Source organism: Crocuta crocuta, unplaced genomic scaffold, assembly GCF_008692635.1.
Source record: "Crocuta crocuta isolate KB4526 unplaced genomic scaffold, BGI_CrCroc_1.0 scaffold687, whole genome shotgun sequence".
Classification (NCBI taxonomy): domain Eukaryota; kingdom Metazoa; phylum Chordata; class Mammalia; order Carnivora; family Hyaenidae; genus Crocuta; species Crocuta crocuta.
The window spans coordinates 4,624,197-4,650,273 of record NW_027530182.1 but is presented as its reverse complement, the minus strand read 5'-3'; the positions used below and the strand labels follow the sequence as shown (position 1 = coordinate 4,650,273).

The 26,077-nt window shown below is 35.4% G+C and overlaps 1 protein-coding gene across 2 annotated transcripts in view; it reads right to left on the bottom strand.

Moving 5' to 3' along the window:
• Window positions 1-26,077, bottom strand: part of DENND4C (DENN domain containing 4C) — a 118,764-nt gene that overhangs the window by 51,452 nt on the left and 41,235 nt on the right. For both annotated transcript variants that reach the window (XM_077765079.1, XM_077765080.1), the window contains exons 6-15: window positions 19,844-20,082; window positions 18,132-18,198; window positions 16,994-17,052; window positions 16,002-16,146; window positions 12,570-12,745; window positions 9,409-9,509; window positions 8,869-9,087; window positions 2,529-2,674; window positions 793-828; window positions 582-712 (exon numbers count right to left, since the gene is read on the bottom strand). In XM_077765079.1, the coding sequence (XP_077621205.1) occupies window positions 582-712; window positions 793-828; window positions 2,529-2,674; window positions 8,869-9,087; window positions 9,409-9,509; window positions 12,570-12,745; window positions 16,002-16,146; window positions 16,994-17,052; window positions 18,132-18,198; window positions 19,844-20,082 (1,319 nt within the window). The remainder of the gene's footprint in view (window positions 1-581; window positions 713-792; window positions 829-2,528; window positions 2,675-8,868; window positions 9,088-9,408; window positions 9,510-12,569; window positions 12,746-16,001; window positions 16,147-16,993; window positions 17,053-18,131; window positions 18,199-19,843; window positions 20,083-26,077) is intronic.

Genomic DNA, 26,077 nt, shown 5'->3' with positions numbered 1-26,077 from the left:
CTGTTTTTAGTGTTGTTTTTTTTTTTTTTTTTTTTTTCATTTTAAATTCCAGTATAGTTAACATACAGGCTTCTATCAGTTTCAGGTCTATAATATAGTGATTTAACACCGCCATATATCACCCAGCGCTCATTACAAGTGCAGTCTTTAATCCCCATCACCTATTTTAATAAACAATGATTCCTGGTCCTCTACTTTTAAGTTTTCTCTGTATCTTCCTAATGCATAAGAATTTCTGTCTTTACATTGATAACAAATCCCCCCAACATAGGAGAAACCTTACAAAAGTAAATTTATTCTTCTCCAGAAATCAAATTTTTAAAGATTAAAATATAATTACATGTTTAGGTGAATAGTCATCAACATTTGGCTTCCCTTCTAAAAAGTCGGTCCAATTCTTAAATTACAATACCTCGTAACATCTTCATGTAAATATTTATAATCCATTAGTTCACTGAAAAACTTATTTTTTGAAAATGAATTTCACAAATGACTAATATACATGTCTACCAACAGTCACAAAAGAACAAAATAAATTATTAAAGCTGAATACAAATAGCATTAAAAAAAACTCTTGCTACCTGTACTTTGGTGACAGATCCTTCCCATCATCAGGAGGCGGTTCTGGTGGCATTATGAATACAGTGTGCTCACTTTTCTGTGAATCATCTAGTTCTATCAATTTGGTATCTTCAGCTAAATCAAAATCAACCTGAAAATAATTATTTTCTCCAATTAATCTGCATACAAGAAATATCTAGTTCTGAAATTTTAAAACTTAAGAAAAAATACCTTATCTGTTTTCTCTGTGCCTTTGTCAGGAAACAACTACAAAAGAAAAAAAGAATTCTTGGTGAAAATGTTTACTGTGAAAACATTAGAGACGGTCTTAAATTCTTATGTAAAAAACTAATCTTGGAGTGCCTGGGTGGTTCAGTCAGTTAAGCGACCAACTTCAGCTCAGGTCACGATCTCACAGTTTGTGGGTTCGAGCCCCGCATCGGGCTCTGTGCTGACAGCTTAGAGCCTGGAGCTGGCTTCAGATTCTGTGTCTACCTCTCGCTCTGCCCCTCCCCTGCTCATGGTCTCTCTGTCTCTCAAAAATAAACAAACATTAAAAAAAAAAACAAAAAACTATTCTTTTTTATNCAGTCAGCACAGAGCCCGACGCGGGGCTCGAACCCACGAACAGCGAGATCATGACCTAAGCGAAAGTCGGACGCTTAACCGACTAAGCCCCCCAGGCGCCCTGAAACTATTCTTTTTTAATACTGGAAGATAGGGGCACCTGGGTGGCTCAGTCAGTTAAACGTCTGACTTGGGCTCAGGTCATGATCTTATGGTTCATGGGTTCAAGCCCTGTGTCAGGCTCTGTGCTGACAGCTCAGAAGACTGGAGCCTGCTTTGGATTCTGTGTCTCCTTCTCTCTCTGCCATCCCCTATTCACACTGCCTGCCTGCCTCTCTCTCTCTCTCTAAAATAAACATTAAAAATTAAAAAAAAATACTGGACAGAAAACACTTCACAATATATTTGGGGAACCCTATACTATCAGGTTAGCACATGATTATTTTTCTATTAAGATAGAAACAATTTATTTTGAGTAGTTCTTTCATAAATCCTTCTTCACAAGAAAAAATGGCCAATCACAGGGGACCCTGCTCCTCAAATCAAAAATTTCATTGTTATTAAAGTGCCTGCATTAGAGATTGATATAATCTAAGCTTTCCTCTAACTTGATGATATTAGACCATCAATTTTAAAAGTAAACAAAAACATTCAATAGTTTTAATCTTATCCCCGGAGTTTCAGATCACAGTGATAGAATGGGAGAAAAACATTCAAGTCCTCTAAGGAGACTACAAAATGTATAATGTCATAATACTCTATCTTTTTAAGATTCACATTCTCAAATTTTACATAATATATGGTTTATATGTAAACCATATAAAATCAGCCCTGAGATCCACTTAGCAAAAATAAGAACCTGGTTAAAAATGCAAGGAAAAAAATGTGAGTCATCACTGTGAAAATCAAGTTGAACTTCCTTAGGATGGGTAGGTAAAACTTTGATATTTAACATATTTCAAATATGCTTCATTAAAACAAAAAATATATATTTAGCAAAAGAACCTGCAAAGACTTTATTAAAACAAAAGAACACAAGACTTCCATTACCCTAAACTAAACTTTCTTAATGAACTACTAAATCTTATATCTTACTTAGGTAAATAAAAATGAAAGATTTAGAAGGTTCATTGAAATGTTCTTAGTACTCATGAGTTACAAAACCAAAGTGAGATTCAAGACAAATTAGCTATGTATGGCGGAAACTAAATATCTGAAAGGAAAATTCTTATATTAAGCCTAGATTTGGACACTTACGCGCATGCGCGTGCGCGCATGCACGCACACGCACACCCCTATACTACCTCCGTCAGATCAGCTGGGCTAATAATGATGATTATACAGGCAACCAAACTGTTTAAATTTTTCTTTTAACACTTATATACAGAGAAAACTTTTACCTTTTCTATGCAGTCATCAAAAAATGCCAATCCAGTATCTTTATCACTTACAAAACTACATTCTTCAATGAAACGAATAAAAATCTGTGTTTTGGATAAATGGGTGTAGAATTTTGTATAGGCACGATCTCGACTTTTTAAAAATCCTGAAAAAAAAACAAAGTCACAATTGATTTCAAAACTTAAAGTAGAACCAGATGTCAAAATATTATTTTAAACTTGAACATATATTCACATTTATAGAAGCTTTTAGTAACCATATTCTAGTAACTATACCTCCTTCTGCCTCATTCAACCATAAACATTTAACTTAAACACCACTAATCTTTTCACCGAAATCTGAATCGGCTGTAAGGAACCTCTAGGCCTCCAGCTCTCAAATAGAAATTTCTTGCATACTCTGCATAGTCTTGAGTGAGAAGGGTCAAACGTCCTTCTCTGCAATGCCACCAGACAACTCCTGTAATGGCCTGTAAACATTTCTACTCAGTGACAGTGCAGTCATCTACTGACTTCAGGGACATTCTCTCCCCTTCATTCACTGAGGACAAGGGTACCTAATTCCAAGTCTTCTCTTCAGCTCCTCTCATGATCATTCTTCAACATCTATAAGCACAAACCATCCAACACTTTAATGAGTTCTTAATGCCTTAAATTTCAATTATCTATGGTCTATCCCCAGTCACCAACTTCTACAGTCATGCACTCCCAGGACTTTTGCTAACATTCAAAACAGCTCTGCCTCCCAAATCTAATTTACATATATATATTACTCTCTGCCCATTACCCTTGTCTGATCTGCTTCCTTTAGTACTCCTACTAAGCATGGGGGGCAGAGGGGAGGCTGTTCAAATCCACAATCATTCATATCCTTTTACATTCTACCTACACTCTCCTATCTTCACTTCTCTCCTTATTCAATTTTGATTCCATGTCTACCATTTCAATTACTTTCTTGTCAATACTCTCAATTCTTATATCCTTTTGTCTTTTTCGTTAAACTCACTCAGTATAATTTAGCCCTGGAGGAATGAATTGCCTGCTTTCTCTGGATCTACAACAGTGTAAATGAGCACAAATTAAAAGGGGGTGGGGGGAATTCTACAACTGGGCTTAACAGAACCACTTATACCTTCATCTATGACTACCAACCCTTCTAAATTTCTGGAATCAAATTAATTTTCCTTTACCCATGTTTTTTACAACTATTTCCAACTTTTAAATTCTCTCCTATCATGTTCCCTTCTCCATCATACCTTATATATACCTTAATATTGCATGCAGAGAAAATGAAAATCATTAAGAGAATTACTGTCATTTTCTCACTACAAAATCTATGCCTTTCTGCAGCTACCATTTACTCCTTCCTTTTTTTTTTTTTTTTTTTTATACAATGAATATGTCCCTCTTACCTAAGGCCAAACCCATGACATGAGCCTAAGATTCCAGTCCTTCAGTGTTCTCAGGACAATTTCCCCTCTCTATGAGCTACCTATTAGCACACCCGAGTCTCTCTCATTTAAAAAAAAACAACTTTCCTTAACAAATAGTAAGATCCTTTCTCTTTCTGTTGTTTCCCTTCTCAATAAAAGGCATGACCATCCATCCACTTGGTTGACAAAGACAAAAATCTCAAAGTTGTTCTTGACATCTCCCTCTATCTTACATCCTATATTCAATCACCAAGTTCTATGCAATTACCTCCAAAAAAGAAAAAAATCACTTATCACTCTTTTCAACTAAAGCAGGTCACTTTCACTAATCACTTGGAGCAATGTGATAACCAACTAACTAGCAGATCCATACTTTGGATGTCTCCAATTCAGTCTCTGCATAGAAGTCAAAGGAAACAAAATTTAATGCAGATCTTTTAAAAATGCAAATCTGGGGCACCTGGGTGGCTCAGTAGGTTGAGTGTCTGACTTCAGCTAAGGTCACAATCTCATGGATTTTGAGTTCAACCCTACATCAGGCTCTCTGCTGTCAGCACAGAGCCTTGCTTTGGATCCTCTGTCTCTCCTTCTCTCTGTGTGTGCACGTGCGCTCTCGCACTCTCTCTCCCTCTCTCTTTCTCTCTCACATATAAACCTTTAAAAAAATTTAAAATGCAAATCTTATCCTATTACCTACTTAAATAGCCTTCACTGGCTTCCAATTACTCTTAATGACTGAAACCCTTCACTGGTCCTAAAAGATCCTACATGATTTGGCTCACACCCACCATTTTCAGGCACTGGAGTTTTTAAGCCACTTTTCCTCTCCAGCTTTTCTTTCTTTGATGCTTCAGGGCATTCCACATGCTGTGGTCACACGCCCCCCCACATACTAATTAGCTGATAAATGCTTACATAAAATAGAAATAAATTGAATAAATTATTCTTGACAAGTAGTAACAAAAAGTGTTTTTTTCTTCTAATAGATCTAGGCAAAGATTAGCAAAGGCTATTAAAGTAATTGAATGAAAGGCTGATGGGAAAACTATAATGAATTAATGAGGCTGACAGCATTTAAATACACTGATCAATCCTAGGAGTACTAAAAATGGGACAGCCAGATATGCTTGCAGGTTGTAATAGGAAGTAGTGTTTTTGGCACTACGTGCCAAGAAAATTGAACCTGAATCTAATCAAGCTCTAGAACAGCACTGTTTAATTCAGTAACCACTACGCACATATGACAATCTAGCACTTGAAATGTGACTGATCCAAACTGAGATGTGCTCTAAACATAAGACACATGCTGATTTCAAAGCCTTGGTATAGAAAAAAATAAAAGTAAAATATACCATTACAATTTTTAAAATTTAATTACATGTTGAAATACCATTCTAGATACTTTAAGCTACAAAAACATATTATGAAAATTTCCCCTATTGCTTATTTTTTAACTGTAGCTGCTACAGGGAGGTTTTTTTTTTTTTTTTTGGTAGAGAGAGAGCAAGTGCACAGAAACAGGGGAAGGGGCAGAGAGAGAACCTTAAGCAGGCTCTGTGTTCAGTTCAGAGTTCAATTTGGGGCTCAATCCTATGGCCCTGGGTTCATAACCTGAGCTGAAATTAAGTTGAATCACCCAACTGTCCCAGAAATTTAGTATTTTATTAAATATTAAATGTGTGGCTCACGTTATATATATATATAAACACATATATAATTAATGTCTATTTATTTTTGACAGACAGAGCATGAGCAGAGGAGGGGAAGAGAGAGAGGGAGACACAGAATCTGAAACAGGCTTCAGGCTCTGAGCTGTCAGCACAGAGTCCTAAGTGGGGCTCGAACTCACAAACCAGATCGTGACTGGAGCTGAAGTTGGATGCTTAACCAACTAAGCCACCCAGGTGCCCCTCACATTACATTTCTATTGGAAATGTATCTCTTAATCCAACCACAAGTTTACAGGAAATACAGATGATAGAAGAAAGGTTAAATAACACCATGGGGACATAATCAACCAAAAGCATAGGAAATTCTACAGGATAACTAAAAGTTTATAAGTCAAATGATGTCCTATTTGGAATCTGGAAAGAAAAAGGGGGAAAGGATGAAATAGAAAATGGCAAAATATTGATTGCTGCCACTGCTAAAGTTGGAAGATGGTTATATAAGAGTACGTTATGTTATTCTATTTTTACCTAGTTTGGGAAAGTATCCCTAATAAAAAGTTAACCTAAAACCCAGTTAATTCCTGTTCATTTTTCAGGCCCAAACTTAACTGTTACTTCTTCAGGGAAACTTTACCCTAATTTAGCACTCTTACTACAACCAGTAAGTCCCTTCACATCACACTTTGTACAATGTAATGAGTATTTGTGTTATAATCTAATGACTGTATCCCTCACTACACTAAATATTATCCTGTTGACAACAAAAACCTTAGGCCTCAGACACTAACTAAATATCTTCCTAAATTCTATTAGTAAGGCCATGCTCCCACAGATGGAGAGAGGGAGGGAGAGAGAGAACATTGAGTGAATTAGTGGCTCACTACTGCCTATTACAAAAATTCCATATTCTTAGTCTGGCATTTAAGAATATAATCTGAGCTCTAATTTTATTTTTAGCCTTACCTTTCACAATACTTCTAAAGCTCTTCACTTTGGTCAAACTGTACCAAATATGCTGTTATGGGCTGAACCCTATAATTCTTATACTGTACCCCCTCCAAATTCTTATTTTTAAATACTATATTTTCAAATAGGGTCTTTAAAGAAGTAATTAAGTCTAATGAAGAAATTAGAGGTGGGCTCTAACCCAACGACTAATGTATTTAAAAGAAGAGGAAATGTAGACACAGATTCATCCAAAAGGAAGACAATGTGAAGACACAGGGAGAAGATGGCCATCTTTACAAGTCAAGGAGAGAGGCTTCAAAGAAACCCAGTCCTACCAACACATTGATCTTGGACTTTTAGCTCTTAGAATTGTGATTAAATAGATTTTTTTATTTTAGGCACCCAATATATGGCACTTTGTTATGGCAGTCGTGGCAAACTAATACACGTCTCATATGTTTCTTCTGGAGGTTTCTGCCATTCTGTTATTACCACTAACTACTATAGCTGTTATCCTGAGTACTGTAATTTTACTAGTTGCTTCACATACATTTAATCTTCACAACCTTATGTACAAAGTAGGTATCATCCTCGTCTTATTAATGAAAAAACAGAACCTCAGAAAGGCTTAATAAAGGAGCTCCTGGGTGGCTCAGTAAGTTAAGTGTCCGAGTCTTAATTTTGGTTCAGGCCATGATTTTACGATTCATGGGATCGAGCCCATGTAAGGCTCTGTGCTGACAATGTGGAGCCTGCTTGGGACTTGGGATTCTCTCTCTCCCTCTCTCTCTGCCTCTCCCTGGCTCTCATGCACTCTCTCACTCTTTCAAAATAAAATAAACATTAAAAAAAAAAAAAAAAGGAAGGCTTAATAAATAGCAAAGAAGAAATTCTATTCAGATTTGACTTTTGATGCGTGTTGTTTTTTAGAAACCGTTTCCTGCTCATCTCCATTTATACAAATACAATCCATTCTTCAAAGTCATGCTATTCTTCCATGGAGTCTTCCAAATTATTTATTTGGAAGAATGTTCCATTTTTATAAATTTTGGAAATTCTCACTGATTACTGTGTAAAATCTGTTTTCTTGAGTATATGATCTATTTTAAAAAGTATTTTAGACTATTTTCCATTTCCTATCCCATAGAGCTAGACTTTAATACTTCTTTATATCCCTACATAATAACTAGTCTGACATAGTAAGTGGTGACTAAATATTTGAGAGGTTATCCTGAAGCAGAGATGATAAAAGACAAAAGGATTACTGGAAAAATGGATTTTTTAAAAAAAGTAACTGCTGGGTAGGGGCACGTGGGTGACTCAGTCAGTTGAGCATCTTTGGCTCAGGTCATGATCTCACAGTTTGTGGGTTCAAGCCCCACATCAGTTCCATGGCTGTCAGCACAGAGCCTGTTTCGATCCTCTGTCCCCCTCTCTCTCTACCCATCCCCTGTTCATGCTCGCTCACTCTCGCTCTCTCTCTCTCAAAAATAAAACATTAAAATAATAATAAAATAAAATAACTGCTGGGTAAAAGTACAGAAATATAAAATAACTTTCATGAGTATCTGTAAGGTTGCTACTACATTTAAGAACAGTTGAATAACGGGGCGCCTGGGTGGCTTAGTCGGTTAAGCGTCCGACTTTCACTTAGGTCATGATCTCGCAGTTCGTGGGTTCGAGCCCCACGTCAGGCTCTGTGCTGACTGCCGGCTCAGAGCCTGGAGCCTGCTTCAGTCTGCGACTCCCTCTCTCTCCGACCCTCCCCTGCTCACGCTGTCTCTCTCTCTCTCTCCTAGAAATAAATAAAACATTTAAAAAAAAAACAAAACAGTTGAATAACAAAAATCTGAATATGAATATAGTGTTTTCCCCTGAAACAAGGCTCTATTTTTCAAAAACTTGAAAAACTGGTGTCCTCATTCTAAAAACTAATTGTTAGAGAATACTATAAACCTAAGAATATATAAATTGAAGAATTATGCAAGATTGAGGAACCACCTAAACTAAATCATCAGGTGTGTTCAACTAAGATAACTGTCTAGTAAATATAAGCAACATCTTTGACTTTTCATAATTAAAGATCTCCAGTTTCAGATTTCTCAGGGAAAAATGGAGAAAAAAATTAAAAGAAATTCTTGATAGAGCCAGATTACAAATGCACAGAAGTTTATTGTATTTTAATATACATTTCTAAGAACTTACATCATGAATATTTTGGGGAGTAATACCAAATAAAAAATATTTTTCATTTCCATAAAAAATAATTACATTTTCAATGCCACTCACCCTGTCTGTCAAATAATGAATCAACAGCTGTGGCTTTATTTGAAGGAGCCTCCGTGATTGGCTTGAGATATGCCCTATATCCTTTTAAAATGGATGCCATAAAACGCAAAAATGCCTCTTGAATTTCCATTTCAAGTTGTGTCACCTTCTTTTGCCAGGAGAAATCTGCTTCAATTGGAGTCATCTCAATTGCTGAACTTTCCTGAGTTTTTCGGTGAACTGACAAATGAAGAGAAAATGGCATTTACATACAAGTACTGATTAAACAATTAAGAAAATCATCAAAATAAAAACTCATGACTTCTTGAAATTCCTCTCTCCATTCATGAAGAGGGATAGTTGGCAAGAGCTAACAGGGAGACTCAAGCAGACAGGACATAACATGCTCAAAATTCATGAACCACACAATATTAATGTCTTAGTACCGAAATTTTGTTTTGTTAATGAGATTCCTTTTATTCAGAGCAAAATTTTATTTAAATTTATGAATATCCTCATATATATTCTTTCATTAAGATACTCCCTTTTCCTCACATTCACCTGAAGATAGCTGGGGATACAACTTCTTTAAGGTACTAAGCAGATTTTTGCACGGCTTTTTGGGAAGCTGCTTCCAATTCATGTTCTTCTTTTCATCTGATCTATTAAATAAAAACATAATAAAAGCTGTTATAATCTCTTTTTACTTGGCAAAATATCTGTATCAAACTAAAAAAAATGGAAAGGGTATTTTTGCTCAAATTACAATTGACACAGATGGTCTAAATAAGTGGTTTTCAAGGAAACTCTTTTCTTTAAGTTTTTATTTATATTCTAGTGAGCTTCTACAATGCAGTCTCTTTTCTCCCTCTAGTTGTGCACTTTGTTCTCTCTGCCCTCAGATCAGTTTCCTGGGTGTTTAGAACGATTTGGTATCTATCTAGCTGTGTACGAGGGATGAGGCAACCATACGGTCCCCAGTGCTCCGCCATTTTAGCTTCTCCTCCCTCGCGAAAATTCTCTTTACACTTCAACCAACCTTATGCCGATTTGGTCTTCTCACCCTAATGTTCTAACACAGATTTCCGGGAAAGGCTGGAGTTATGAATTCAAGACTGAAGTCTTGCTTCAAAAGTTACATTTTAGAATTATAATATCTTAGGTGACAAACTTAATTGATACTTCAAACTACCTATTAGAAGCAAATTGCAACAAACATCAGAGAATAATATATAAAGCATATTCTGACTACAATTCAACTAGCTAGCATTTGAGGAAAAAATCTTGGAAGTTTAAAATTAAGAACACTTTCTAGTTTCTTCATGTTTGCTTATTATTTTGAGAGAGAGAGAGGGAATGAGCAGGGGAAGAACAGAGGGAGAGGGAGAAGAAGAGAGAGAGGGAGAGAAGGAAGGAGAGAGGGAGACTGAGAGACAGAGAGAATCCAAGCAGGTTCCACGCTGCTCACTTCCAAGAAACATGAGATCATGACCCGAGCTAAAATCAAGATTCAGACACCCAACTGACTGAGCCACCCAGGCATCTGCAAAAGAACACTTTTAAATAATGCAGGAGTAAAAACATTTTAATAGAAATAAGAAACATTTAAAACTCTACAGAGATAAAAGACTATACATCAACCATGGGCTGCAGCTAACACTATACATCAGGCCAGTATAATTTATGAACAATAGTTCAAACATTTTAGAAAATTCAAAATCTGCTGTTCAAAAATTCTTAGAAAATTCAATCTGCTAGGATATAAAAATACAAGATGATGTTTATTTCAGGAATGTAAGGATTATTCATTACTGATTGATTTTATAATGTTATTTACCACACAGAAAATAAAGGAGAAACAATGGTCATCTCAATAGTTGTATAAAAGTGTTATAAAATTCAACACCTAAAGTATTTTTTTAATCATTATGTACAAGTAGAAAGTAAGTTCCATTATTTATTATTAATCGAAACCCTAGAGTGGGGCTAGCAAACCTTTTCTATAAAAGGTCACACATTAAATATGTTTTGAGGATCACAGGGGCTCTGTCACAACTTCTCAAATGTACAATTATAGCATGAAAACAGCCTCAAAGAGTATGTAAATGAGTGAATTTTGTAATTTTAGTTACACAAATAGGCCACAGGCCAGATGTCAATTCTTGCTTAAATCAGTGATCATAATAATGAAGTGCTCAAAACATTCCCTTTAAAATTAGGAATAAGACAAGATACCAGCTATGATTACTTCTATTCAATACTACATTAGGATCCTAGCCAGTGATTTAAGACAAATTTAAAAATAAATAAGGATTGGGGCAACTAGGTGGCTCAGTCAGTTAAACATCCTACTCTTGATTCTGGCTCAGGTCATGATCTCACCGTCAGGAGATTCAGCCCAGCCATGGGCTCTACCTGCCCTGCCTAAGATTCTCTCTCCTGCTCCCTCTGCCCCTCCCCCACTCACACTTGCTTGCTTTCTCAAAAAAATAAAATAAAAATATATAAGGATTGCACATGATGTGATTATTGACAGTCAGAAAACTGAAGAGACTCTACAGACAAAATAGAAGAATTCACTTAATTTGCCATGCAGCAGACTCATACATGAAAACCAACAGCATTTCTATACTATAGTATATAACAGAAAATTTAATTTAAAATACCACTTATAGTGGCAATAAAAAACACACCATACTTAGGAATTAATAAGTCTAACAAAAGATGTGCGTAGGCTTTATGGAGAAAACTGCAAAGTTTATTGAAAAAATGTAAAAAGATCTGTGAAGTAAAACTCATAGTCAGTTGTGCATCCAACTTCAGCTCAGGTCATGATCTCACAGTTTGTGAGCTCAAGTCCGTCGGGCTCTGTGCTGACAGCTAGCTCAGAGCCTGAAGCCTGCTTCAGATTCTGTGTCTCCCCCTCTTGCTGGCCCTCCCCCATTCATGCTGTCTCTGTCTCTGTTTCTGTCTCTCTCAAAAATAAACATTAGAAAAAAATTAATTTCTCTGTAATAAAATAGATCCTAAAAAATTTCAAATCTTGACAGCTAAGGAAATGGCTTAATATTATCCTATATTCTGACTAAAGTCATTTTTTAAAAGCTTACATACAGATTTTGAATTAAAGCTAGAAAGCATATCATCTTGAGCCCTGGAAGAAGTGTCCATCCTTTTTCAAATTCACCTTTTCTTTTGACAAATATCTTCTACCTACTGCCAACGCTATTATCAAAATACTATAAACTAATGTTAAACATGTTCTTTTTCAAACTTTCCAGGATTCTGATACCTGCCCTCACTGAGAATTATTGTACTAAAGATGAAAACTTATTGCACGTATATTAGGATTAGGAGGAACTTAACGGAGGACCATGGGGGAGAAGAAGGGGAAAAATAGTGGGGGAGAGAGAGGAAGGCAAACCATGAGAGACTCTTGAATACTGAGAACAAACTGAGGGCTGATGGGTGTGGGGGAGAGGAGAAGGGAGGTGATGGGCATGGAGGAGGGCACTTGTGGGGATGAGCACTGGGTGTTATATGGAAACCAACTTGACAATAAACTATTAAAAAATAAAAATTTAAAAATGAAAAAATAAAGATGAAAACTTAATACCAATCTTAAAAAATACCATGTTTCTAGATGCTTTCAAAGAGCTGTAACAACTACATATGGGAAAAAATACAAATGGAAGATAATATAAAAAAAAAAATCAACTTACACATATAACATGTTTGTATCCAAGTCAATGCAAACAACATCTTGTGGTGGGTCATGAAGATCAAAATACCTGGAGTCAACTCCAACTATAAACGGTAAAGGTGCACTAAGCACTGCCGCCAGCGAAAGAGGACAAAGGGGAATGTATGGGCACTGCCACTGAAATGGAAAGATCATCTGGGGAAAAAAGTTTTTAAAAATTAACCAAATTTGAAATTTGCAACAAAAAGTATGTAATTAACTAATATTACTGAAATACCATTAAAAGCAGTAAAGTCCAGTTTCTTTCATCTTACACTTCATTCAAAAAACCAAATGACTATAAAATATTACTAAGTAATACCATGAACCAATGTGATTAAATCTTCACACATGACAATTATCACACGCACAATAAAAATGCTGACAGCTTTTTTGCATGTTAATTCTAATGCCATACAAAACCCACATCCAACATTTTTTGGAAAAAGTCAAACCAGAGAGAAAACTTATAAAACAAACTCATAATCTTTAACTCTTAAGCATTTCATCCATCTGTTAATTCTCAAAATAACCTTTGACTAAAATCCAACTAAAAGCTCCAAGGACTGAAAAAATTAAAATGACTGTCTTGAAAATGGCAATAGTCAACTGAAACTTTCAACAACAACAAAAATTTCCTGCTCAAACACAAAATGATTCGACTTCCATAAAGCTTGGCATCTTAAAAAAAACTAGTCCATATAAAACATACCTCAAGAATCTTTATCAGCTTTTTACAATGCTATACCTTAATTGGATCATTTGTGCTTTTTTAAAAAAAGTTTTGATAAGTTAAAAAAAGATTAAAATTTTAATTACCAACTAATATGAAAATTCTAATCACCAATGATAAAATTTTTCCCCTACTATAAAAATCCTTGCTGTATACCTTACCCATTTATCACTCGCCCCAAAGAAATGCCTATAGCATTTATTACATCTTCCAGTTAGTCCAGAGAGTTATTTAGAATCAGGATTTTATCTTCAATCATTTATTTACTTATCAAATATTCCAGAACTTAGTATGAGCCAGGCACTGTTCTGTGAATTAAAACAAAGATCGCTGCCCTCCTGAGGCTTATGGTCTAGAAAGAGTCAGCAAACTTTTTCTGTACAAGAAAGATAGGCAACATTTCAGGCCTTGTGAGCCATACTGGCTCTCACAGATATTTAACTTTGACTCCATGCAGGAAAGCAGCCATGGGCAGTATGTAAATAAATGGCCTATGTTCCAGTAAACCTGAAGGAGGTACAGAATTCAGCCAATGCGATATCTAGGAGAAGGGTGCTTCCAAGAGAAGGAACAGCTAGAGCAAAGGCCTTAAGTTATGGGTTTGCCTAATATGCTTCAGGAGCAGCTGGTTGTTCGAGCAGAGTAAGCAAGGGGGGAGAGTAGTAGGAAATGAGATCAGAGCACAGCCGGACAGAGCCGCTCCCACAGGACCTTGCAAGGATTCAGATACCTTCATGAAAACTATCTTCCATTCAACAAAAGGTATGTTACATCTGCAACTATGTAAAAAATTTTTAGAATAAAACTACTTAACAGCAAAATGTGACACCCTTGTAATCACCTTTGACCTTTTACAGCTCAATCATAAATAGGAGCATTTTTGCAAAAATACTCATTGGTGTCGCCAATGTTTGCTATGGAGCTCCATTACTTCTTTGCTATTCATTCTCCTTTTGAAGAATTTATTCTCTCATTATTCCTTTCCATTTCTCTTTAGTGATTTTACGTGCATTTCAGGCAGTTCTCCAACATCAATTACACAAATTTCATGCAATTTTGCAGTTTGCATAAGATTTCCAATTTCACATTAAAATTTTCCCACCCATCCTTGCACTATATTGCTGAAATCAATCAAGAGACTGGGTCACTCCCAGCAATAGCACTGCTAGGAATTTACCCAAGGGATACAGAAATGCTGAGGCATAGGAGCACATGGACCCCAATGTTCATAGCAGCACTCTCCACAATAGCTAAAACATGGAAAGAGCCTAAGTGTCCATCAACAGATGAATGGATCAAGAAGATGTGGTTTATCTATACCATGGAATACTACATGGCAATGAGAAACAATGAAATCTGGCCATGTGTAGCAACATGGATGGACCTTGAGGGTGTTATGCTGAGCGAAATAAGTCAGGCAGAGAAGGACAAATATCATATGTTTGCACGTATAGGAGGATTAGGAGGAACTTGACGGAGGAACAAGGGGGAGAAGAAGGGCGGAAATGGTGGGGGAAAGGGAGAGAAGCAAACCATGAGAGACTCTTGAATGCTGACAAAAACTGAGGACTGATGGATGTGGGGGGAGGGGGGGATGGGCATGGAGGAGGACACTTGTGGGGATGAGCACTGAGTGTTATGTGGAAACTAATTTGACAATAAACTATTAAAAAAAAAAAAGAGACTGGGTCACAAAGATTCTGACAAAAGAACGTAGATAAACACTAATGTTTTATGAGAAGGAGTGGGAACTTTATAAAACTGGTCAGTTTATTAACAAATATTTTTATGTTATAATGGCTTTTGCTTTTATATGCAACTGTGGAGGTTTGGAAAATTAATTCACAATGAGGCTCTCTGCCCCCCATAAACTATCTCACATGGTTACTATGGTTTTCAGACCTAGTAGCATTTCTCTGACCAGATTAAGATCTTAGAGACATACCTCGGTTGCTGATTTAACAGGTATTTATTGGGTGCTAACTCCATGCTATTTAGCTGTGGTAAATACTGAAGACTCAAGGATAATAAAGAGACTAGGTATTTACTTCCATGTGAGTTACATTCTTAAAATGGAAGACAGGACAGTAAACTATTTTAAATTAAATATGTAATGGAAGATAAATTTGGAGAAGTGGAACATCCAAAATTCTATACTGTGATCTATAAAGCCTATATGATCAAACCTCTAATTATAATAGGAAGCCATCAAAACACAGAGCACTCAATTTAATTTTACTTATGTTTTACCTAATAGCTAAGCATTTGTACATTACCCTATTTCACACTCACTTAGAATTTCCTGTTATTGGCTCACCAAGATTAAAAGTTAAAATTGAAAGTAATTAACTATGCAATTCATTTGTATAATTTCAGGGCAGATGAAATTGACCAGAGCCTCTCATTTAATGTAATAAGCTTCATTCAGAAGCTCACTAGTCTATAATCATATAGATTCTCTGAACCATTCAAATATATGAAAAATCAGAAATTACAATTTTTTCTCAAATAGAAATCACCTTTTTTTCTTTATACTTACTATTTCTCTTTGCCACTCTATTATATTTATGTTAAACTTTTACTGGTAATTTCAAAGTTGCTTTCATTTAAAGAAATTTCCCTTTAGAGTAAAAACATCATGTCAGTAATCCTGTGCTATAAGGAAAATTCTATACTTACAGCTACAACAGCTTCAGCTACTCCAGTCAACACAGCTGGCCTAAGAGAATGCAGCAGAATCTTACTCTCAAGTAAAACAAAGAGCAGCAGTGTTGCACAATTCTCAGGACCCAGATTCATTAACAAGGTGCTAAAGTCGGCTCCACTACGAGAAAAGAAAAAAAGGTGATGAACTATTTTACTAAACATGTTAAGATTTGCTTATTAAACTATTTCCTAAATATTAACAGACTGCGAGTCTAATGTTAATTAGAAGTCCTGATTTAGTTATTACTGTGAAGTAGCAAATTTAATGAGCTAGTCTAACAGTATGTTTCAATCTCATCCTTTGGTAACAAAAGGGGAGTTTATCAGGGAAGATTTTCCCAAAGAACCACCATTTAGAGGTGGGGTTGGGCAGAAGCCAACACATGCAAAGGCAATGAGGCAAGAAAAAGCTACCGTCATGTCCACAAAATTGAAATACACCTATTGTGACTAAAGCATAGTAAGGAAGAGTCAAAAGATGACGTCAAAATAGAAATGATACAATTATATTTACATTCTCAAAAGGACACCTGGCTGCAGTGTGGATAAAGAAATGAAGGGAGAACAAAAGAATACCAGTTAAAAGGTTAATAATGAAGTTGTCCAAGTGAGACATTATGCTATCCTGCATGAGTGATCCAGAGGAACAGAAGGTAAGAGATTCAAGACATTTGGGGAGGTTAAAATCAGTTCACTTTGAATATTTAGCTACAAACTGGATAGGGGGACGGGGAAAAGGGAGGTATTTCCCACACCCAATCTTGCAACTCTCTCAGATATTCCATTTTTAAAATGGTGATGGCCCACCATCCATACCCCACTATCAAAGCTAGAAACAGGAAGGTTATACTCATGTAAATACAACACGTAACTTTATTATCCTAACCCTTAAAATATTTTAAAGCATTCTGCTCCAAGTGAATGAATATAATGAATATATCATTTTAGATACCATTAATAATTACCTTAGTGGTAACGGTGTAGAAACTGGCTGTGATAATATTAATGCATCATGGACTGAAAGCTTCAAAAAAAAAAAAAAGATGAATAATCAAGCCAACTTGCAACATAAATATTCACATCAGGTAAAATAAAAAGTAGTTTAATATGCAGACTGACACAGGTTTGGAAATGTAGAAAGATACATTTGGTAAAACAATAGCTGTATTTACTCAGAGGTATTATTTTAGTTCTTTTAAATTAAATGGTTAATTCAAGTAAATTTTGATTCAGTTAACTGTTCAAAACAGTTATCTTTAAATTATGGAATAATTGCTTTTTAAAAGCTTGAAGTTTATTTACTCTATAGACTGGTAAGCATTTGGCTTGATTATATTATATTAATACTTCCTGAACTAAAGTATGTACTTGCTGAGCTGAAGTACATTCAAGATTAACAAATATGTGACTTAATGCCACCATATCACATATAAAGTTGGTAACACCTTAGAAAAAATTTTTAAATAGCTTGCCTCTACGTTTCAATGCTACTCAAAGTGCCAGTCTGCAAACTGTTATTGGCCCAGGAAAAGATAGTTTATAAATGGAGAGCAAGCCATTCAGAAAGTTTTATGGCAAAAAGACACTCTCCAAGTGCCTGTACGTGATCAGAGGTCTCATGTCTTTGGACAGAGTACAGACATTCACAACTACACTGATGTCACATGGTAAGGTGCACATGTAACAAGCTGTACACTTATATAGGTCTGCCACTGATTGGAAATAAAAAGAATTGGTCCTTTAACACAGAAAATGTGAAGACCACTATTACAATTTCACTTCTTTCCTCCAACCACAAATCACTTCATATTTAATATTTATTAGTCACTCTGTTTAAAAATATGCCCATAACACATTTCTGGGTTTTACATTATTAAAATCAGCTACATAGATGCCATGCACAGACCAATGATGATATCATGATGAATCAAAGATTATAATCATTCCAATTCTGTACACACAGATAAAATATAAACTACACGAAATTCCAGGACTCTATGAACACATATTGCACCACCTCAAACTCGAAGGGCCACAGAATCAACTCTGCAATGACAAGGACGACACATACAGAGCTTCCTGCAATGGACTTGTTGTGATTACCTGTACAAGGATTCTTGGTCTCTGTGCTGAGGGAAAAGGGATGTTTTGCATAAAGTGTGAAATATGCCTAAAAAAAGGGGTGAAATATAGATCATAATTACTTTTCTAAAATGCTTCATAGATTTTAACAAATTCTAAATATATTAAATATGTTATTATATATATCATCCTAATTCTGACAAAGCCACTGACCTAAAACTTATGCTAAATAAATATACTTAGCGTAAATAAATGTACTGATCCCACTAAACTTCTGAAATGTACAATGTATTTCCTGATTAAAGATTCATCTTAATATTGCCAGGAAAATAAAAGTAACACAAATATAGTTTTCTTAAAAGAAGCTTATTTTTATCGTTCTGATACCAGTGCCAGTACAGTGAGTAACTATCTGTGATACAATAATACAATTTAATCCTAATAAGTGATTAATATTAAATAGTAATTTAATCAATATAACTCTTTTACTATAACTCTGAGCAAACCACTTGCCCTTTCTATTTCTCTACCTACAATGCTTAAGTTTCTTCAAAGCTTTGAGCTGTTAGAAGCCACTAACACGCAAGTGGGAAAAAATATTGATCACATACCCTGATTTTATTTCCTCACACTATTCACAGAACCTCAATTTTTCAAAATGTTGCTAACTTGTCCCTAACATTACGTTTTATTTCAAACAATTTTAAGTTAATCTGAAAGCTGAAAGTTAAATCTAGAGCTATGAACTACTAGTCTGGCATTGCAAGAGGACAACATGAAAGCTGAACCCATGTCTCTACACCAAATCATGGTAAGTTTAAGCACAGTACTATTTTCTTAAGTTGCTTTTTGAGCAGCATTATTTTAAAACCCTCACAGAACTGCCCTATCCTTCCACTAACTAGTATCCTTCACTGATATTCTTTCTGCCATGAGACAAAATGTCTGAAATTATATGAAAAATCCATGTTTATGCACACCGTAATTCATTTCCACAAAGCTCTGGACACATCCTAGTTTGTCAGGAGGATAAATAAATCATTTACTATAATAAACAAAAGTGAGTGTGCCATTGGAAGTCAGGAAAATATGTTTTTGTTTTTTTTTCTTAAGTAATCTCTACACTCAATGTGGGTCTTGATCCCATGACCCCCAGATCAAGAGTAGGATGCTCTACCAACTGAGCCGGTCAGGTGCCCCAGGATGTGGTTTTTAAAAGACAGCGGCTCCACATATATTTTTCTTGCTTACAATAGATATCCAGGACAAAGGGAATTACAAATGAAGTGGAAAATAAGTAGATTCTCTCAATACTAACACCAAAGCCTCTTTTTTGGCACCACTTAACTCACTCTTATTAATTTCTATATTGGTTTTGTGGTGCTTTATAGTGAGAACCTGGAATGGCCATTTATATGGTTCAGGTGTATGCTGGGTCAATAGCTATTTTTCTCTTTGTTATTAGAGAATAAATAGGAAGAACACAGACAATACACTGTATAAGGAGTTCCTTCCTCAGCTGAATCCTCTAAAGATTATTATTTGATCATTCTAACCACCACTCCTCAATTTTAAAAATCAGTGATTCGGGTGAAGAACAGAACAAGTAAAAAGTAAGGTGACTGTGACTCTTTTTCCCTTTCAACTTTTCTTGCTTAAGTCAGGTAAACAATGAAATGTACACATAAACAACCAGTTTTTCCACCAGACATCTTTCTAATCATTATACATACTTTTCAATGGGAAGAGGATGTGGTCCAGACACAGACAGTTTGTAGATAAACATGAGAAATTTTCTAAAAGCTTCAAAAAAAGGCCAGTGTGAGAGCAAACAAATGCATTTGTTTGAATTGATGGATTTGGTGACTACTTTTCTCTCCACGGGAGTCAACAGGCCCAGTTGCATAAGCTGTTTCTCTGTCAGAAGTTCCCGAGAGTAAGGTTCATAAAACTGGATGGCAGCTCCATAGACCTACAGAGTTAACAGAATCCCACGACAAGATTTGAGTTTGTTTTTAAAAATTCTCCTTATCTCTCAGTACAGAAGAAACACTAGAGGGCATATGATAGACAAATGGTAAGAAAAATCTCAAATACTGTTGATGGGGATATAAAATGGCACAGCTGCTGTGGAAATCAGTTTGGTGGCTTCTCCAAAATTTAAAAAAGAATTACTGTATAACCCAGCAATTTCACTAGTAAGACTACACCCCAAAGAATTGAAAGTCAGAACTCAAACAGATACTTGTACACCAATGTTCACAGCAGCATTATTCACAATAGCCAAAGGGTGGAAACAACCCCAATGTCCACCAACAGATGAATGGATAAAACAATATGTGGTATATACATGCGTTGGAATGTTATTCGCCCTTCAATAGGAATGAAATTCTGATAGATACTACAACATGGTTGAACCTCAGAAGTACTATACTAAGTGAAATAAGCCAGATACAAAAGGACAAATATTATATAATTCCATTTATATGAGCTACCTAAAATAGGCAAGTTCACAGAAATTAGAATAGAGATTACCAGGAATCAGGGGTAAAGGTAGGAGAAGTTTCTGTTTAAGGTAATGAAAAAGTTCTGGAAACAGATAGTGATACTTTTCTTTTATAAATCTTATAACTACTTACTCACTATATATATATAAATATCCATATATAACGTGTGTGTGTGTATATATATACACATATCACTACACACAGATAGTGAGTGTGTGTTACATTAACCCTTGTCTTTACAAATACAACACTCCCAGATACAATTATTTCAATGATCTCAGGGTTTTTTTTTTTTTAAGTTTATTTATTTATTTATTTAGAGAATAAATGGGGTTGGGGCAGAGAGAAAGGGAAAGAGAATTCCAAGAATCCTGACACAGCGCAGAGCCTAATGTAGAACTCGAACGCATGAACCATGAAACCATCACCTCAGCCAAAATCAAGTCAAATGCTTAACCAACTGAGTCACCCAGGAACCCTAATGATCTCAGAGATTTTTTTTCTTTTTTACAAACAATATGAGAAAAGAATCTCAATGAGGCTTTGTTGTTTTCAACCAATCAAAATAAATTTATTTTTTTAATGTTTATTTTATTTCTTTTTAATGTTTATTTAGACAGAAAGAGACAGAGCAGGAGCGGGGCCGGGTCAGAGAGGAGACAGAGAGTCTGAAGTATGATTCAGGATCTGAGCTGTCAGCACAGAGCCCAACGCAGGGTTCGAACTCACAAACCGTGAGATCGTGACCTGAGCTGAAGTCGGATACTTAACCGACTAAGCCAACCAGGTGCCCCCAATCAAAGTAAATTTAGTGACTCTTACGCATTTGAAGATCTTACAATTTTCATTTACTGCTTTCAATGAGAGAATTTATAAATAATTATTAGCTAAAGACTTACCTTAGTTGTAAGAAACTCAGTTAATACAGTATTGGCATTCTTTCAGTGCATATTTTACTTACACTCCAGACACTATGCTGGATACATAAGCTTCATTATCATTAATGCAGTGATTTTAAACTTACAGCCTACAGAATGATGCCAGATGTGTTCTGTTTGAGCCACAAGAGTCAGCTTTGGTTAGTTATACTTTTCAATAAACTATTTATCAAATTTCCTGAGAGCTTTTAACGTTTACATTTCTACTATATTCATAGTTTTACTTTTTATTTCCTAATATTGTTTCTCATCATCTCTTTTTATTTTAAATTATCATTTATGTCATTATTACTGCTTTATACATGTTTTCAATTATTGGTTATTAAAAAAAGCATATACATGTCTTTTGGAAATTATGTACACTCACTTCCCTTGACATATGCTCAGGAGTGTAACTGCTGAGCCACACAGTTTTCTTTTCCTTGCTGATAACATAGAAGTTCTTTATATACTCTGGATAGGGGGCAGTTCTTGAATATATACACATTGCACTATTTTCTCCCAGCCTGTGGCTGCTTTTTCACCTTCTTAATGCTATCTTTTTATGAAGATTTTTTTCTACTCCAGTGAGGTCTAATTATTCATCTTTTCTTTTATGACTAGTACTTTATTTTTTGTTTGTTTTATTTTTGAGACAGAGAGAGACAGAGCATGAGTGGGGGAGGAGCAAAGAGAGAGGGAGACACAGTATCTGAAACAGGCTCCAGGCTCTGAGCTGTCAGCACAGAACTCAATGTGGAGCTTGAACCCACAAACCAAGGGATCATGACCTGAGCCGAAGTCGGACGCTTAACCGACTGAACCACCCAGGCACCCTATGACTAGTACTTTTTTAAAAATATGACATATAATGTTATATTAATTTCAGGTGTACAATAAAGTGATTGAGCAATTCCATATATTACTCAGTTGCTCATCAAGATAAAGGTACTCTTAATTCCCATTACCTACTTCACCCATATTCCCACCTACCTCCACTCTAGTAACCATCTGCTTGTTCTCTATAAATAAAAGTCTAGCCTTTTGGCTTTTCCCTTTTTTCCCCTTTGTTCACTTGTTCCATTTTTTAAATTCCACATTATGAGTAAAATTATATGGTATTTGTTCTTTCTCTGACTGACTTATTTCACTTAGCATTATACTCTAGATCCATCCATGTTGTTGCAAATGACAGGATTTCATTCTTTTTCTGACTGAATATTCCATTGTGTGTGTGTGTGTGTGTGTGTACACTCATCTATCAATGGACACTTGGACTGCTTCAATAATTTAGCTATTTAAATACTGCTGCAGTAAACACAGGGGTGCATACATCCCTTTGAATTAGTGTTTTCATATTCCTTAGGTAAAAACTCAGTAGTGGGACTACTGGATTATAAGGTATTTCTATTTTTAATTTTTTGAGAAACCTCCATATTGTTATCCACAGTGGCTGTACAATGTGCATTCCCACCAACAGTGCAAGCGGGGGGTCCTTTTTCTCCACATTCTCACCAATACTTGTTGTTTCTTGTGTTTTTTATTTTAGCCATTCTAACCAGATGTGATATCTTGTGGTTCTGATTTGCATTTCTCTGATGATGAGTGAAATTGAGCATTTTTTCATGTGCCTGTTGGCCATCTGTATATCTTCTTTAGAGAAATATCTGTTCGTGTCTTCTGCCTATTTTTAAATTGGATTATTTGGGGGGGGGGTTGCTGTTGAGTTATGTAAGTTCTTTATATATTTTGGATACTACCCCTTTATCAGATCTCATTTGCATAACTTCTCTCATTCAGTATGTTGTCTATTAGTTTTGTTGGTTGTTTCCTTTGAAACAATGAAAACCAAAAAGTTTTTATTGTGATATAGTGCCAGTAGCTTATTTTTACTTTCGCTTCTCTTGCCTCAGGAGACAGATCTAGAAAGATGCTGCTATGCCTGACCTAAGAGAAACTACTACCTATGCTCTCTTCTAGGATTTTATAGTTTCAGGTTACACACATAGGTCCTTAATCCATTTTGAGTTTATTTTCATGGTTAAGGAAATGATCTAATTTCATTCTTTGGCATATGCCTGCTCAGTTTTCCTTACACTATTTGTTAAAGAAACTGTCTTTTTTCCAGTGCATATTGTTGCCTCTTTTGACAAAGAATTGACCATACAGTCGTGGGTGTATTTCTGAGCTTTCTAGTCTGTTCCATTGATCTGTGCATCTGTTTTTTGTGTCAGTACCATACTGTTTTGATTACTACATATTTGTAGTATAACATGAAATCTGGAACTGTGATTACCTCCAACTTTATTTTTCTATTTCAAGATCGCTTTGGCTATATGGAGTCTTTTATGATTCCATACAAATTTGAGCCTGTTTGTTCTCGTTCTATGAAAAATGCTATTGTATTTTGATAGGAATTGCATTAAATCTGTAGATTGCTTGGGGTAGTATAGTCATTTTAACAAGATTTGTTCTGGGGCATCTGATTGGCTCAGTCTGTTAAGCATCCAACTCTTGATTTCTGCTCAGGTCATGATCTCACAGTTCATGGGATCAAATCTGCGTCAGTGCAGAGTCTGCCTGGGATTCTCTTTCTCTGGCCCTCCCCTGCTCAAACATACATGTGTACACACTCTATCTCAAAATAAATAAATGAACATTAAGAAAAATAGTACTTGTTCTTCCAAACCAAGAGCATGGAATATCTTTCCATTTCTTTCTGTCACCTTCAATTTCTTTCATCAATGTTCATAGTTTTCACAGTATAGGTCTTTCACCTCCTTGGTTATGTTCATTCCCAAATATTTTATTATTTCTTGTGCATTGGTAAATGGGATTATTTTCTTAATCTCTCTTTCTGCTGCTTCATTATTAGTGTATACAAATGCAACAGATTTCTGCACATTTTGTATCTTTCAACTTTACTGAATTCCATTATCAGTTCTAGTACTGTTTTGGTGAAGTCTCCATGTTATACATACATACATATATATATATATATAGTATCATGCCATCTGAAAATAGTGTAAGTTTTATTTCTTCCTTGCTGATGTGGATACCTTTTATTTCTTTTTGTTGTGTGATTGCTGCAGCTAGAATTTGTAACACTAGCTGAATAAGCTGTGAGAGTGGACATCCTTGTCCTGTTACTGACCTTAGCAGAAAAGCTCTGTCTCTCCCTGTTGAGGGTAATGTTCACTGTAGGTTTTTCATATATGGCCTTCATCATGGTTACATATGCTCTTTCTAAACCTGCTCTGAGGGTTTTTTATCACAAATGGATATTGTACTTTGCACCTCTTGAAATGATCATATGGTTTTTAATCTTCCTTACTGATGTGATATATCACATTAATATGCAAATACTGAACCATCCTTGCATCTCTGGAATAAATCCCACCTGATTGGGGTGAATAATTTTTTTAATGTATTGTTGGATTCAGTTTGCTAGTATTTTGTTGAGAATTTTTACATCTATGATCATCAGAGATATTGGCCTATAGTTCTTTTTTTTTTTTTTTGTAGTATGTTTATCTGGTTTTAGTATCAGAGTAATACTAGCCTCATAGTATGAATTTGGAAGTTTTCCTTCCTCTTCTATTTTGGGAAAAGTTTGAGAAGAATAGATACTAACTCTTTAAATGTTTGGTAGAATGTGCCTGTGAAACCATCAGGTCCTGGACTTTTGTTTGACAGTTTTTACTGATTCAATTTCACTGCTTATAATTGGTTGGTTCAAATTTTCTGTTTCTTCCTGATTCCATTTCAGGAAATTTTATGTTTGCAGGAATTTATCCATTTCTTCTAGGTTGACAAGTTTGTTGGCATATAATGTTTCATAATATTCTCTTAAAATTGTATTTCTGTGGTTTCAGTTATTTCTCCTCTTTCATTTCTGATTTTGTTTGAGTCCTCTCTCTCTCTTTCTCTCTCTTTTTAATGAATCTGGCTAGAGATTTACAATTTTGTTGATCTTTTCAAAGGACCAGCTCCTGGTTTCATTGATCTGTTCTACTGTTTTTTTAGTTTCTATATCATTTGTTTCTGCTCTAATCTTATGTCTTTCCTTCTGCTGGTTTGGGGTTTTGTTTATTCTTTTTCTAACACTGCTAGGTGTATGGTTAGGTTGTTTGAGATTTTTCTTGCTTCTTGAGGTAGATCTGTACTGCTATTAAACTTCCCTCTTAGAACCGCTTTTACTGCATCCCAAAGATTTTGGACTGTTGTGTTTTAATTTTTATTTGTTTCCATGTATTTTTTTAATTTCTTCTTTGATTCCTTGGTTGACCCATTCTTCGTTTAGTAGTGGCATGTTATCTGAGCTGCATGTATTTGTGCTCTTTCCAGCTTTTTTTCGGGTGGCTGATTTCTAGTTTGATTATGTTGTGGTAAGAAGAGATGCATGGTATGACTTTGATCTTTTTGAATTTGCTGAGATTTATTTTGCGGCCTAATATGTGATCTATTCCAGAGAATGCTCCATGCGCACCTGAAAAGAATGTGTATTCTGCTGTTTTAGGATAGAATGTTCTGAATATATCTT